Genomic DNA, 14,314 nt, shown 5'->3' with positions numbered 1-14,314 from the left:
TTGCATGTACATTTTAGAAACGTACCTTTCCATCAGGTGAAAGCATGCATACACACACCGACATGAGAGTAAGTGTGTTTGTGTCTATCCAAATGCATGTATGTACATTTGTTCACACTCCATGCCCATGTGTATCTGCAAATGTGTGCTTGTGTGTGCATGAGACTTCACATGTGCCTTGTGTGTTTACATGCACACATGCTGGATATGCATGTATGTGCATGTGCATCCATGTATGTCAAATGTACATAAAAATGTATGTCAATCAGTTTGTGTGTCAGTTTCTGACTGCTGGCCCACAGTAGGAGCTGATGTTTGGACACTATAACAGTTTGAAATTCATGGGGTGTCAGTCCCACTGTATGTGACCTGCAATGTTCATTTCATAGAAACATAGAAACCCTACAGCACAATACAGGCCCTTCAGCCCACAAAGCTATGCCGGACATGTCCTTACATTAGAACTACCTAGGGCTCCCATATGATGCACCATCAATAACTCTAGGAGACTGGAAGTGAATGATAGGCTTTTATTAGCAGCAAAAAGGAGCACGACTTCTTGGAGACTGAGGGGGGGGGGAGCAGTGCCTCCAACTGCCTTTATACAGGGGTCTGTGGGAGGAGCCACAGGAGCAGTCAGCAGAGGGGCGTGTCCAGACAGGTATACATAGTTTACCACACCATAGCCCTTTATTTTCCTAAGCATGTATAGGTACATGGAATCTCCTATCCACCTCCACCACCATCGCCAGCAGCCCATTCCATGCACTCACCACTCTCTATATAAAAAACTTATCCCTGATATCTCCTCTGTACCTATTCCCCAGCACCCTAAACCTGTGTCCTCTTGTGGCAACCATTTCAGCCCTGGGAAAAAGCCTCCGACTATCCACATGATCAATGCCTCTCAACATCTTGTACACCTCTATCAGGTCACCTCTCCTCCTCCGTCACTCCAAGGAAAAAAAAGCTGAGTTCACTCAACCTATTCTAATAAGGCATGCTCCCCAATCCAGGCAACATCCTTGTAAATCTCCTCCGCACCCTTTCTATGGTTTCCTGGAGAGATTCTGTCTAATGTTTGATTGATTGTATCTTCCCAACTCCCACTGTTTAGTTTGAAATCCACTCTGCTTTCTGAGTTGTGTGACTCACCATAGCACTGGTTTCTGTGTAGTTTGAATGTAGGGTTTCCTTAGAGTACAGCTTTCTAGTGCTTTCCCCTTCACCGGTTCCAACGCCTCATCAATTTTCACCACACTTCAATTCTGTGACCTTTTTTTACTCTATGCTAGTTTGCAGGTTGCTCGATTAATTTGCATTTGGATAACCAGCTTGTCCTGCAGTTTACTCCATTGTTATGCAAACGAGTCTTAGGGTTGTAACTGAGACTAGAGGTCTCAATTTATAAAGATCCTCTAGTTATTCTCAGGCTGGATATGCTGTGGCTTTTATCTCTTGAGCATAGGAGGCTTTGGGATGACCTCGTAGAAGTTTGTAAAATTATGAGCAGTGTAAAATAGATGGTCACAGTCATTTTCCTGAGGTAAAGGAGTCTAAAACTAGAGGGTGCAGATTTAAGTTGAGGGGGGGAAAGATTTAAAGGGTGCCAAAGGGACAATATTTTCATACGGAGGACATATTGAATGAGTTGCCAGGGAATATGGTAGAGGTGGGTACAATTACAATATTTATTAGCTGGGCACATGGAGAGGAAAGGTTTAGAGGATAAGGACCAAATAGGACTAGCTCAGGTAGGCATCTTGGTCAGTATGGATGAGTTGGGCCAAAGGGCTTGTTTCTGTGTTCTCTGACTGACAAATTTCTGGAATTTCCATGGCTGGAAACAGAGAAGTCAATAGTTTACTGTTGTGAAGAAAATAACATTAAGACATAAGTCTCCATGGAGATGGTGTAACCTACCTCACATTGTATATGGCTTTCAAATATACATCCACTAGTTAAGACAACAAAGCACAACATTTACCTGAAGATATTTCCTACCGTTGGTGCGTGGCTAAGTGGTTAAGGCGTTTGTCTAGTGATCTGAAGGTCGCTAGTTCAAGCCTTGGCTGAGGCTGCGTGTGTGTCCTTGAGCAAGGCACTTAACCACACATTGCTCTGCAACGACACCGGTGCCAAGCTGTATGGGTCCTAATGCCCTTCCCTTGGACAACATCGGTGGCGTGGAGAGGGGAGACTTGCAGCTTGGGCAACTGCTGGTCTTCCATAATAAAAAACCTTGCCCAGGCTTGCACCCTGGAACCTTTCCAAGATGCAAATCCATGGTCTATCAAGAATAACGGAGGCCTACACGCACATACATTTCCTACCAGGTCTGTCAATCGAAACAAATGTTTAGCATGATGTCAGATAAACATTGATATAAATTGAGAAACCTAGAAGAACAGCTTTCTCATGACTTCCACTTGATCATTTCTACAGTGACACAATGATCTCTGAGATAAGAAATTTCTCATTTTGAGTAGGCAAGCAGTAAATAAATGCAAAAACACAACAATTACTTCCCACTAGCTTATCTCTTTACTCCTAGTTAGCCACTCTCGTCAAATCTGTAATGGTATCAAACCTGCTGAAAGAGATCCCCGGGGTAGAAAAGTGCTGATCAGATCGCCGCCTGTTTGACTTGGTTTTGTTAATCTTAACATTGTCCAATGGCTGTGAGCTAAATAAGAGTTGAGATTCCCCTTGAGCTGCGCCTGTGGCACGTTAAATACAACCAGACTGTAGAGTCACATAGTAATCTAGTCGTACCAGCTCCTTCAGCATGCTGCAGTCTGATTTCCACGCTCAGTCACCTGGTGCCGTGTGCAACAGCAGCGCTCCCTGCTCAACCTTTAATACGTAAGCTGGTGTCAGTGACTCAAGAGCTCAATAGAGCAACTTGCCCCTTATGTAATACGTTACCTATGCAAAGGAATAACAGGCAATATGTTATATGCTCGGCTGCCTTCTTTAAAGAAGGCCCTTTATCTTTGAAGGTCTGTGCTTGAATTGAAGAGGGTTCATGAGAATTATCCCAATAATGAAAGGGTTAATGTATGAGGTCCATTTGATGGCTCTGGGCCTATACTCACTGGAGTTTAGAAGAATGAAGGGGAATCTGATTGAAATATTGAAAGACCTAGATAGAGTGGTCTTGGAGAGGCCGATAGGCTCTTCCTTAGTAAAGGCATCGAAGGTTCGGGGTAGGAGGCAGGAGAGTGTGGTTGAGAGGGGAAGTAATCAACCATGATGGAACAACGGAGCAGGCTCGATGGGCCAAATGGCCTAATTCTGCTCCTACATCTTATTTCTTATCTCCTAAAGACTGACTCATTCTCTCCTTGAATAGGTGGAGGCTGAGATTAGTAGGGAAAGTTAAATTGGATGGATGGGGGAATTTCATTGTTACCATCAGGGAAGAGGTACAAGAGTCTGAAGGCACACACTCAGTGTTTCAGGGGCAGTTTCTTCTCCTCCACCATCAGCCTTCTGAAGGGTCCATGAACCAATGAACACTACCTCACAGTTTCTGTTTTGCATTCGATACATACTCTGTGACCACTTTGTTAGACACACCTGTACACCTGCTCATTAATGCCAATATCCAATCAGCCAATCATGTGGAGTAACTCACTGTATTAAACCATATAGACATGGTCGAGTTAGAATGGGGAAGAAATGGAATCTATGTTGCTTTGACTGTAGAATGATCGTTGGAGCCAGAGAGGGTGGCTGGAATATCTCAGAAGTTGCTGATCTGGGGTTTTCAAGTACAAGTTTTGAAAATTTACAGGGAATGGTGTGGAAAGTGAGTTGAAGCTGTGTGAGCAAAAACACCTTGTTAATGAGAGAGGTGAGGGAAGAATTGCCAGACTGTTTCAATGACCAGTATGCGTTGGTTATATAGTATATGTATATCCCTGCCAAACTGCAAAATTCACAGCGTATGTCAGTGATAATTAACCTGATTCTGATTCTGTTAGTAAATCAGACATCCCAGTAATATACCATCAATCGGTGCCAGAATGTTTAAAAACACCAAGTGAGGCTACCCTCTATTAGGGGTTTGAACTTTATATAGGCCGGTCTTCCATTGGAAACCTCAAGGCCCGACAAGCTGGAGGAATCATTACGACAATGATTTAACTCCTGCTGGAATCTGCCATCAACTCCCTGACTCAGTTATAAGTTTCATAGCATTTTTCTTGACCAATGTATATATATTTTTCTCTATATTTTATGTGGCACCATCCAGCTGAAGTCATCCCAAGGTCACAGAACAACTGAAGGGAAATGCTCACTCTGTTATGTACTGGCTATTCTTGGGAGGTTGTCTAGACTTTCCCATAGGAGACGCCAGAGACTGCAGATGTGAAATTTGCAGCTGTTACTGAACTTCACAGAAGCACAGTGTTTTTCTGCATTTCACAATGTGAGCAACATCTGTGGAGGGAAATGGACAATTGATGTTTCAGATTGAGACCCTTCATCTGCATATTCCCTCCGCGAATGCTGCCTGACCTGCCGAGTTCCTCCAACACTTTGTAATCTTCCTTCACAGCTGTGATATTTTCTTCACCTCAGCTTCTCCTCCAGTTCCTTTGAATGTTATTGTTGTTTCATCCATTGCTCTTTTAGCCTGGGCATTCCAAAATATAAAATGGAGGATTATGGGTTATATACTAGGGAAGGGTTAGACCAGGGGTGGGCAAACTTTTTGACTTGAGGGCCACAAAGGGTTCTAAAATTTGACAGGGGGGCCGGACCAGGAGCAGATGGACGGAATGTTTTGGTAATACACCTCATAAGAGAAAATAAAATATCATGGGATATGTAGAAAACATGTGCTTTAATTTCAATTGAAAATGAACAAATGCATTACAACAAAATATCTGTCTTTGAATTCCCATGGTATTTAGCTATTTATTGAAATGTCTTTTAAAACACTGAAAATTAAATGAATAAAATACAGCTTTTTTTAATAGTAACAGTTATTATTTTAAAGCACTGAAAATTCTGTTATCCTTCAAGATATTATCATCATCACTCTCCTCCTGACTGTCTTTATTTCAAAAACGGTAGGAGATGCAGGTCTACTTGTCCTGCTCCTTCTTATTCAATTGTCCCCTGTGCCAAAACTCAACAACGACCAGCACAATGACAGAACAGTGAGAGTGCGCCAATATGTGGAGCTCTGTGCTCGCAAATCCCCACAGGCTATCTCCCTTAGCCTGAACGCTGGCTAATTGTGAGCCGGTTCGGATGTGCCAGGAAATGGGTCGCCACAAGGTCACAAAGTAAAGCGCAAATGTGGAGTAATACGCTGCACCTCAACGAAGGTCAATGTATATAGAGTGTGTCATCTATTGGGAAGACGCCAGAATTGCGGGGAAAAAACGTTAACAAGGTTTATTAATATAATTTCATCAAGTTCTGTGGGCTGGATTAAAAAGCTTAACGGGCCGCATATGGCCCGCGGGCCGTAGTTTGCCCATGCCTGGGTTAGACTGACATGGAGTGGGTTAAAAGGTCATAGGCCAAAGGGCCTGTACTGTTCTGTGATAGATAATTACTTGTTGTATAAAATAAATCTTTGTCACTTTTGCTCTTAGTCTTAACGCCATGTGCTTTGGGGGTCATCCTTCAGTTAGCAGAAGAGCTTCATTCTATCAGCATGCTTAGTGCCTTTTGGAGCATCAAATGCACCTCCCTTCCCCTTCCAGGCTTGAAGGGGAACAACCCCAGCCTCACCTGTTCACATTACCTCTGTTCACAAGAGGAGCTCTGCAGATGCTGGAAATCCAAGCAACACACACAAAACACTGGAGGAACTCAGCAGGCCAGGCAGCATCTATGGAAAAGAGTACAGTTGATACTTCAGGCCGAGACCCTTCAGTCACCTTGATGAAGGGTCTCAGCCTGAAATGTTGACTTTTTACTCTTTTCCAGAGATGCTATCTAGCCTGCTGAGTTCCTCCAGCATCTTGTGTGTGTGGCTTCATTACACACCCACTTTTCTCTCCGCTGAGGTAGTGTCTGAGAGGCACTGTTGGATAGGTGTATGCTATTTGTCTTGTAGTTTAACATTCCTATACTCCTTATATTTTTATATAATCACTCCTATATGTACATGTAATTGTTCAGTGAATTTCAGTAATCATGATGCAGCAATTTTCTAGAAACATCTAAGTTTTCTGTTGCACGCATCATGCCATTTAAATTGGGCTATTTTATAGGTTAATTTTTATCACAGGAATTTCGTAATCTCCAGTCTGAGTGTGAAATGAGCACAGCTCTTTTTCCCTCATTGTTTTCTCAACTCTCCCTTTGTTTGTTCTTCATTATTGTAATACTAAATAAACACTCATAAGCAGCAAGTTTATGCCTCATTCTTTACTCCCAAAGAACCTTTGGATCCCAAAAGTATCCCAATGCAACAACACACAGCAGTTAACATACACAGGAGAGATTCTTTCATTGTCACGTTTATGAGGCTGCTCTTTTTCCAAAGCCATTTCATCACCACCAGATCCAAACAGAGGATTCCCAGCCTCTGGAAATACTCTGCCTCAGAGCTTTCCAGAGGCTAGATCGCTGGGATAATTTAAAGAGCAGGAAGATAGCTTTGTTTCATAAAGATCAGGGAATCGAGCACTGTGAGGAGCTGGTACAGAAGGGAAATTGAGGTCTGGGGCAGATCAGTCATCATCAGGCCAGGCTAAAGTTGTCAGCAGACCTGCTACTGCTTCTCTTCTTCTCTTAGCTGCTGTTCCTCCTGATCATCAACCTTCCTCATCCATAGAACATAAAACATACAGTCGATCTGTTCAGTACCTGACCAGGCCCTTCAGCCCACTATCTTGTGCCAACCCAATAGAGCTAATGACACTGAGCTCAGAGCAAAGAGCCCTGCTGCACAGTAGCAGTAGTGCGATCACTCGAGCTGAGTGTTATGTTCTCTTAAGGGGTTGTCTATTGGTGGTCCTCAGGTGTCTGCAGAGGCCAATCCCAGATCCTTCAAGGACGCCTACAGCACAGAATGGGTCTTTCACTCCACAATGTTGTGCCAACCTTTAAACCTACACCAAGATCAATCTAACCCCTCTCTACATTTTCCTATCATGCATGTGCTTATCTAAGAGATTCTTATGTCCTTAATATATCTGCCTCTACCACGAGCCCTGGTGCTCCATGCACCCACTACTCTGTGTAAAATGACTTACTGCTGACACCACCCCTATACTTTCCTCCGATCACCTCAGAATTATGTTCCCTCATATAAGCCCTTTCTGATCAAGGAAAAGTTTCTGGCTATCCGCCCAATCCATCCCTCCTACCATCTTGTACACCTCTTTCAAGTCACCTCTCATCCTCCTTTGTTCCAAAAGAAAAGTCCTGCCTCGTTTAACCTTTCCTCATGTGGTGAAAAAGGAGAAGTTCCTCCCTGCGCCTTGTTTGGTGCATCGGGTGACTAACTTGCCACTTCTTCAGCGTTTATCTGCAATCAAGTCTGAGTTGCTAGCTTGATGTTCAACCCAGCCTGGATGAAAAAAGCGTGCGAGGAGGCCAGATTCAAACCTGGGGCCTCTTGTTCCGAAGTCCAGGTGCAGATGCCACTATATCACCGGCCTAGCAACAGCCCATCCCTAGCACAAGCACCTTGCCTTTGAGTCTGGAGACGTGTCCTTTGTTCTATCACAGCCTCCAGTGTGTCCAATTTGGCTGCTATAACAGAGCCAGCTTTCCTAATCAGTTTATTTAGCCTGATGGTATCACCCATGTTGATGCCATTGCCCCAGCACACCACCACATTGAAGATTGCACTGCTGACAGAAGACAGGTAGGACATGTGAAGGAGAGAGGCCTGCATACTTGAAAGGACCTCAGTCTTCTCAGATCTACGCCTCTTATAACCTTTTATACCTCTTTCAATTTACCACTTATCTTGCTTTACTCCAAAGAGAAAAGCTCGGCTTCTTTCATCTGTCCTCATAAGACATGATCTCTAATCCAATCAGCATCCTGGTAAATCTCCTAAGCACCCTCTCTAAAGCTTGCACAGTCTTCCTAACATGAATCCTTTCTGTGTGCACATGGCCCGTATCTCTTTACATTCACCAGCCTATCTAATCTGCCTTGTTCAGAATCGAGAGTGTTCAGGTGTGTGTTTCGCATAGCCTGTTATAGAGTCTCTATGGGTGGTGAGATTCGTTGGTGCATAGAGCTCTACAAGAAAGCAATGTTCGCTCGGTGGCCGACGGTGCATGACTGTAGTTCTTGGAAGTGAAATGGAACCATTACTCTACATTTCAGAGTAGCTGGGCTTTACCAACGCCCCCGGCATCTGAAAGTACAATAGAGCAAAGTCTCAAGGCCTGGCTTCACGCCAACTAGCTTCCCCATCAATGCACACACCGGCGAAGGTCAGCAGAGCTACTCATGAACTTTGACATTCAAAAGCCGTCAAGAGCATCCTATCTTTCACATTGCAATTGGCAAGCACGTTGAAGGAGCTGACATCATGCAGCAAGGCTTGTCAACTGATTAACTTGTGCCTTCAGGCTCGTGCAGTTAACTATTTCCTGCTCTCTATGAAGCTGATGAGGCTGGGAGTTGTTGCTGACTGGCAAAATATTCATTTGGGAAAGACCAAAAATTAAACTATGAGGTAGCGCAATGCTTTACAGCACAAGCGGTAAGATCATGGTTCAATTCCTGCTGCTGTCCGTAGGTTCAAAGGAAGGTCGTGCCTTACGAAACTGATGGAATTTTTTTCAGGATATGACTAAACACATTGATGAAGGAAGAGCAGTAGATGTAGTGTACATGGATTTCAACAAGGCATTTGATAAGGTAACACGTACAACACGCTGGAGGAACTCAGCAGGTCAGGCAGCATCCGTGGAAACGAGCAGTCAACGTTTCGGGCCGAGACCCTTCGTCATGACCCAGACTGACATCAGGACTGACGAAGGGTCTCGGCCCGAAACGCCGTCTGTACTTCTTCTTATAGATGCTGCCTTACCTGCTGCATTCCACCAGCATTTTGTGTGTGTTACAAAGATGTTGCTTGGATTGGGGAGTGTGCCTTATAAGAATAGATTGAGTGAACTCAGCCTTTTCTCCTTAGAGTGGCAGAGAATGAGAGGTGACCTGATAGAGGTGTACAAGTTGATGAGAGGCATTGATCGTGTAGATAGTCAGAGGCTTTTTCCCAGGGCTGAAATGGTTAGCATGAGAGGGCACAGTTTTATGGTGATTGGAAGTAGGTACAGAGGAGATGTCAGGGGTATGGTTTGTTTGTTTTTTTTACGCAGAGAGTGGTGAGTGCGTGGAATGGGCTGCCAGTGACGGTGGTGGAGGCGGATATGATAGGTTCTTTTAAGAGACTCCTGGATAGGTACATAGAGCTTAGAAAAATAGAGGGCTGTGGGTAACCCTGGGTAATTTCTAAGGTAAGGATGTGTTCGGCACAGTTTTGTGGGCCAAAGGGTCTGTATTGTGCTGTAGGTTTTCTATGTTCCTATTCTTCCTGTAAGTGCATGGGTTTCCACCTTAACTTCCAAAAGGAAAAAAATTGCTCTGTATACTTGCCTTGAGGCAATGAATTTAAAGGTAATTTTAGAGATTTGGTTACTTAATCTTGGACTGGCATTACCGTACAAGCCAGCACACTGTTGAAGGAGCCATGTTTGGACAGGAAGAGGAGATTGAGGCCCTGAATGAGCTTTTCAGAAAGGTTCCATCACACCAGTCCGAAGGTGACAAAGCAATGCTGTCCTACCCACAATTTATCTTGCAAAAACAACTTTATTATTTGACGACTGTGGAATATTGCTGTGCATCAAGCCATGTTTCCACATGGGAGCAAAAAGAACATGAGAAGGTGGAGAACGTTTTACCCCCGAGCCTGCTTTGCTATGCTGACATTTGCCTCAGTTCCACTTTCCTGCCAGACGTCCGTGACCTATGGCTTTCCTATTGATTGCACATTGGCAGGTAACTCCAGTGAGCAGAGCTGAAACTTGCTCAACCATTCTTTATGAGTCACCCATCATACCAGTAACTAATCCAGTGAACCATCTCTGATCTGACTGCAATGGATGTTCGTGTTCGGGAAGAAGACTAAGTGATAGGTCGTACAGTAGTGGCAAGACTGCCCCCCCCTTTCCAATCTATCCATTTACAATGGAAGCCAATGTTCCATTCACTTTACATAATCTGTGCGATATCTACATGCTGACTTCCTGCGTCCCATCTACAAGTGTAACCAGATCCTGCACCGTGATCACTCTCCATGTACACAGTGGGCTGCTCTTCAGTTTTTCCTACCACGATGAACACCTCACATCTTTTCAAATCATACTCCATTTGCCAAGTGTTTTTTTTCCCCAAGATAAAATTAAAAATTAGCTTCATTTGTCACATACATTTTGAAACATATAGGTCTGATCTCAGTGGTCGGGAAGATGTTGGAGTCGATTGTGAAGAATGAGCTTTTAGGGTATTTGAGGGCAAATGACAAAATAGCCTAATATCAGCATGGCTTCCTTCAGGGAAAATTTCACATGACAAATCTGTTGGAATTCTTTAAAGAAATAACAAGCAGGATAGACGAAGGAGAATTGGTGGATTTTGTGTACTTGGATTTTCAGAAGGTCTTTGACATGAACCTTCGGGGTACGGCCCTGCAGATGAACCGATTCCATGCCGTTGTAACTGACTGAATAATCACAGCAGATCTGAAAATCAAGGCAGCAGATGCAGTTGTTGGAGGCCTCTCCTCTCGAGCAATTTCTCCTCCTCTCCCTCTCTCCCTCTCTCTCTCTCGATAGGGGGGTAGAATCAGCTGGTTCTTGAGTCAGGTGAGCTCGAATAAGTGATGCTGCGGACCGTAACATCAAAACAGTGAGCTGTTGGTCTCCTGTCTCATTGTGGAAGGAGTAATATGTCTCTCTCCCTTGCTAATGAGAGAGAAGGAACCTGTGGTATGTCAGAGTGCTGGGTATGGACTGTCGATTTTCATTGACTGAAGTGCATTTCCACACACTTCCCCGACACTATATTCATCTCCCAATTCTTTGCCCATTCTCCTTCTGCAGATTCGCAGCCTCCTCAGCACTTCCTGCCACTCCACCTACCTGTGTGTCATCCACAAAGTCATTGATACCGTCACCCAAATCATTGACTTACAATGTAAAAAGAAGCAGCCCCAACACAGGCCCCTGCAGAACACCACTAGTCACTGGCAGCCAACCTCGGAAGGCTCCCTCTATTCCCATCCTTGGCCTCCTGTCAATGAGCCAAATCTCTATCCATGCCAGTTTCTTTCCTGTAATACCATGGCTCTTATTTGGTTAATCAGCCTCATGTTTCGCACCTTATTCAATTGTTCAATGGTTCCATTTAATATCAGAGAATGTATACAGTATACAACATAAATTCTTACTTTCTGCAGACACCCATGAAACTAAAGAAAAACTCACAAAGAATGAATGAGAGAAAAATGGTAGAACACCAAAGCCCCTTCCCTCTCCCACACCCGAGCAGCAGTAAACCCCTCCTCCCTCATCCTCGCAACCACGTTCTGGCAGGAAGCATCAGCCCCATCACCCACCATACAAGCCATAGCAAAGCTCCCAGACAGATCATGATCTAGTCAATGAAAATCGACAGTCCATACCCAGCACTCTGACATACCACAGGTTCCTTCTTGCTCACTAGCAAGGGAGAGAGACATATTACTGTTTCCACAACGAGACAGGAGACCAACAGCTCACTGTTTTGATGTTACGGTTCGCAGCATCACTTATTCGAGCTCACCTGACTCAAGAACCAGCTGGTTCTACCCCCCTATGGAGAGAGAGTGAGAGAGAGAGGGAGAGGAGGAGAAATCGCTCGAGAGGAGAGGCCTCCAACAACTGCATCTGCTGTGATTATTCAGTCAGTTACAACGGCATGGAATCGGTTCATCTGCAGGGCCGTACCCCGAAGGTTCATGTCAAAGACCTTCTGAAAATCCAAGTACGCAAAATCCACCAATTCTCCTTTGTCTATCCTGCTTGCTTTTCTTCAAAGAATTCTAACAGATTTGTTATGTGAAATTTTCCCTGAAGGAAACCATGCTGATGTTGGGCTATTTTGTCATGTACCCTCAAGTACCCCAAGAACTCATTCTTCACAGTTGACTCCACTGAGGTCAGGCTAACTGGCCTATACTTTCCTTTCTTCTGCCTCCCTCCCTTTCTGAAGAGTGGAGTGACATTTGTAATTTTCCATTCCTCTGGAACCACGCCAGAATCAGTTGATCCTTGTAAAATAATTACCAATGCCTCCACAATCTCTCCGCCACCACTTTCTGAACCATGGGGTGTAGGCCATCTGGTGCTGCTGACTTATCTACCTTCAGACATTTCAGCTTCCCAACCACCTTCTCCCTAATAATAGCAATTCCACCCTTTTCTGCCCTGACAGTTTCAAACTTCCAGCGTACAGCTAGTGCCTTCCACAGTGAAATTTTTATTTCGTTTTCTGCCATTTCCTTGTCCCACATCATTACCTCTCATGTCATTTTCTGGGAATCTACTCTCGCCTCTCTGTTGCTCTTTATATCTTTTTGTATCTTATTTGATACTATTGGCTAGCTTAGCTTCATAGTTCACCTTTTCACTCTTTTCGGCTTTTGTAGTTGCTTTCAGCTGGTTTTTAAAAGTTTCCCAATCCTTTAACTTTCCACTTATTTTTGTTCATTTATATGCCCTTAAAAGGAGGGGCCGGTTGCGGTAGGACTCAGGTGCAGACCAATGAATGTTCTTTTATCAGGATTTTATTAGTGGCGACAGGGGCAACGGTCTTTCAACACCAGGAGGCAGGCACAAAGCCGGAATGGCAGGTGGAGGTCTTACCCAGGAAAGGCTGTCCGTCCGGCGAGGGCAGACGATTACGGGTTCTTCAGACAAGAATCAGGTTCCAAACAGGCAGAATCCGGAAACACAGAATTCAACAATTTCCGTTGGCAGTAGTCACTGTAGCAGGCTGGAACGACTCAGTTCAGGACTGGAATGAACAGGCAGAGAGTGTGAGTCGAGGCAGGGTTTAAGTGGACTGTGTAATGAGCGAGAACAGAAACAGGTTGGTGCTATTGAGGAGATAAGTGGGTAATTGGCGAGAGTCCGATTAGGGAAGGGGCTGGTTCAAAGCCCACATGGCCAGGTGAATGAAGGTAGAATTTAAGGGCTGTCCATGGTCCAGAGCAATCAGCAGAGCCCCTTTGACCCAGTGTTCAGGCTTAACAGACCTCTCTTACTTTTATGGTGTTTTTGACTTCCCATGTCAGCCATGGTTGTGTAATCCTGAGTACTTCCTCTTCTTTGGGATGTATCTATCCTGATCCAACTCTGACCATTGCTATTCTGCCATCGTCCCTGCTTGTGTCCCCTTCCAGTGAATTTTCACCAAATGCACTCACATGTCTCTATAATCTTCTTTATTCCACTGATACATCTGACTTTAGCTTCTCCCACTCAAATTGCAGCATGAATTCTATCATATTATGATCACTGGCTCCTAAAGGTTCCTTTTGATTAAGCTCCCTAATCAAATTGGCTCATTACACAACATCCAATCCAGAATAGCCTTACCTCTAGTGGGCTCAACCACAACCTGCTGTAAAACGCCATCTTGTGGGCACTCTACAGATTCTTTCTCTTGGTATCCAGCATCAATCTGAATTTCACAATCTATCTGCATATTGAAATTCCTTCATGACTTTTGTAATATTGCCCTTTTGACATGCGATTTCTATTTCCCATTGTAATTTGTAGCCCACATCCTAGCTACTGTTGAGAGGCCTGTCGATAACTCACATCAGGGTTTTTTTTTACTCTCAACTCTACCTACAAGGATTCTACTTCCTCCAATCTCATCTTACCTCTTTCTAAGGATTTGATTTCCTTGTTTACCAACAGAGCCTGTTCTTTCAATACAAGGTGTATCGTTGGATGTTAAGCTCCAAATTATGATCTTCTTTCAGCCATGACTCAGAGATGTCCACAATGTTATACCTGCCAATCTCTAAAAGTGCTACAAGATTATCTACTTTATTCCATATACTGTGTGCGTTCTGATATAACACCTTCAGTCCTGTATTCATTAACTTTTTTGATTTTGTCCCCATGGTAAATTGTGACTCATCCAATTGAATGTAATTTTGCCCTATCTTCGGCCTATCCTTCCTGATAGTCTCACTGCACGCTACATCTGGTTGAATACCAACTGCTCCATCCTCAGGCCTATCAGCTTCCTGCCA

The 14,314-nt window shown here is 44.1% G+C and overlaps 1 protein-coding gene across 3 annotated transcripts in view; it reads right to left on the bottom strand.

Moving 5' to 3' along the window:
• The window catches only part of LOC132404266 (solute carrier family 2, facilitated glucose transporter member 11-like), a 50,388-nt gene extending 47,508 nt beyond the window's left edge, over window positions 1-2,880 (bottom strand). Inside the window, exon 1 of one of the 3 annotated variants that reach the window (XM_059988409.1) lies at window positions 2,776-2,880. In XM_059988409.1, the coding sequence (XP_059844392.1) occupies window positions 2,776-2,790 (15 nt within the window). In that variant the 5' untranslated portion in view covers window positions 2,791-2,880. The other 2 variants (XM_059988411.1, XM_059988410.1) reach the window with 2 other exon arrangements.
• Window positions 2,881-14,314: the final 11,434 nt, after the last annotated feature.

This window comes from Hypanus sabinus, chromosome 13, assembly GCF_030144855.1.
Source record: "Hypanus sabinus isolate sHypSab1 chromosome 13, sHypSab1.hap1, whole genome shotgun sequence".
Lineage (NCBI taxonomy): Eukaryota > Metazoa > Chordata > Chondrichthyes > Myliobatiformes > Dasyatidae > Hypanus > Hypanus sabinus.
The sequence above is the reverse complement of the archived record's forward strand: the minus strand, read 5'-3'. Positions and strand labels throughout refer to the sequence as shown.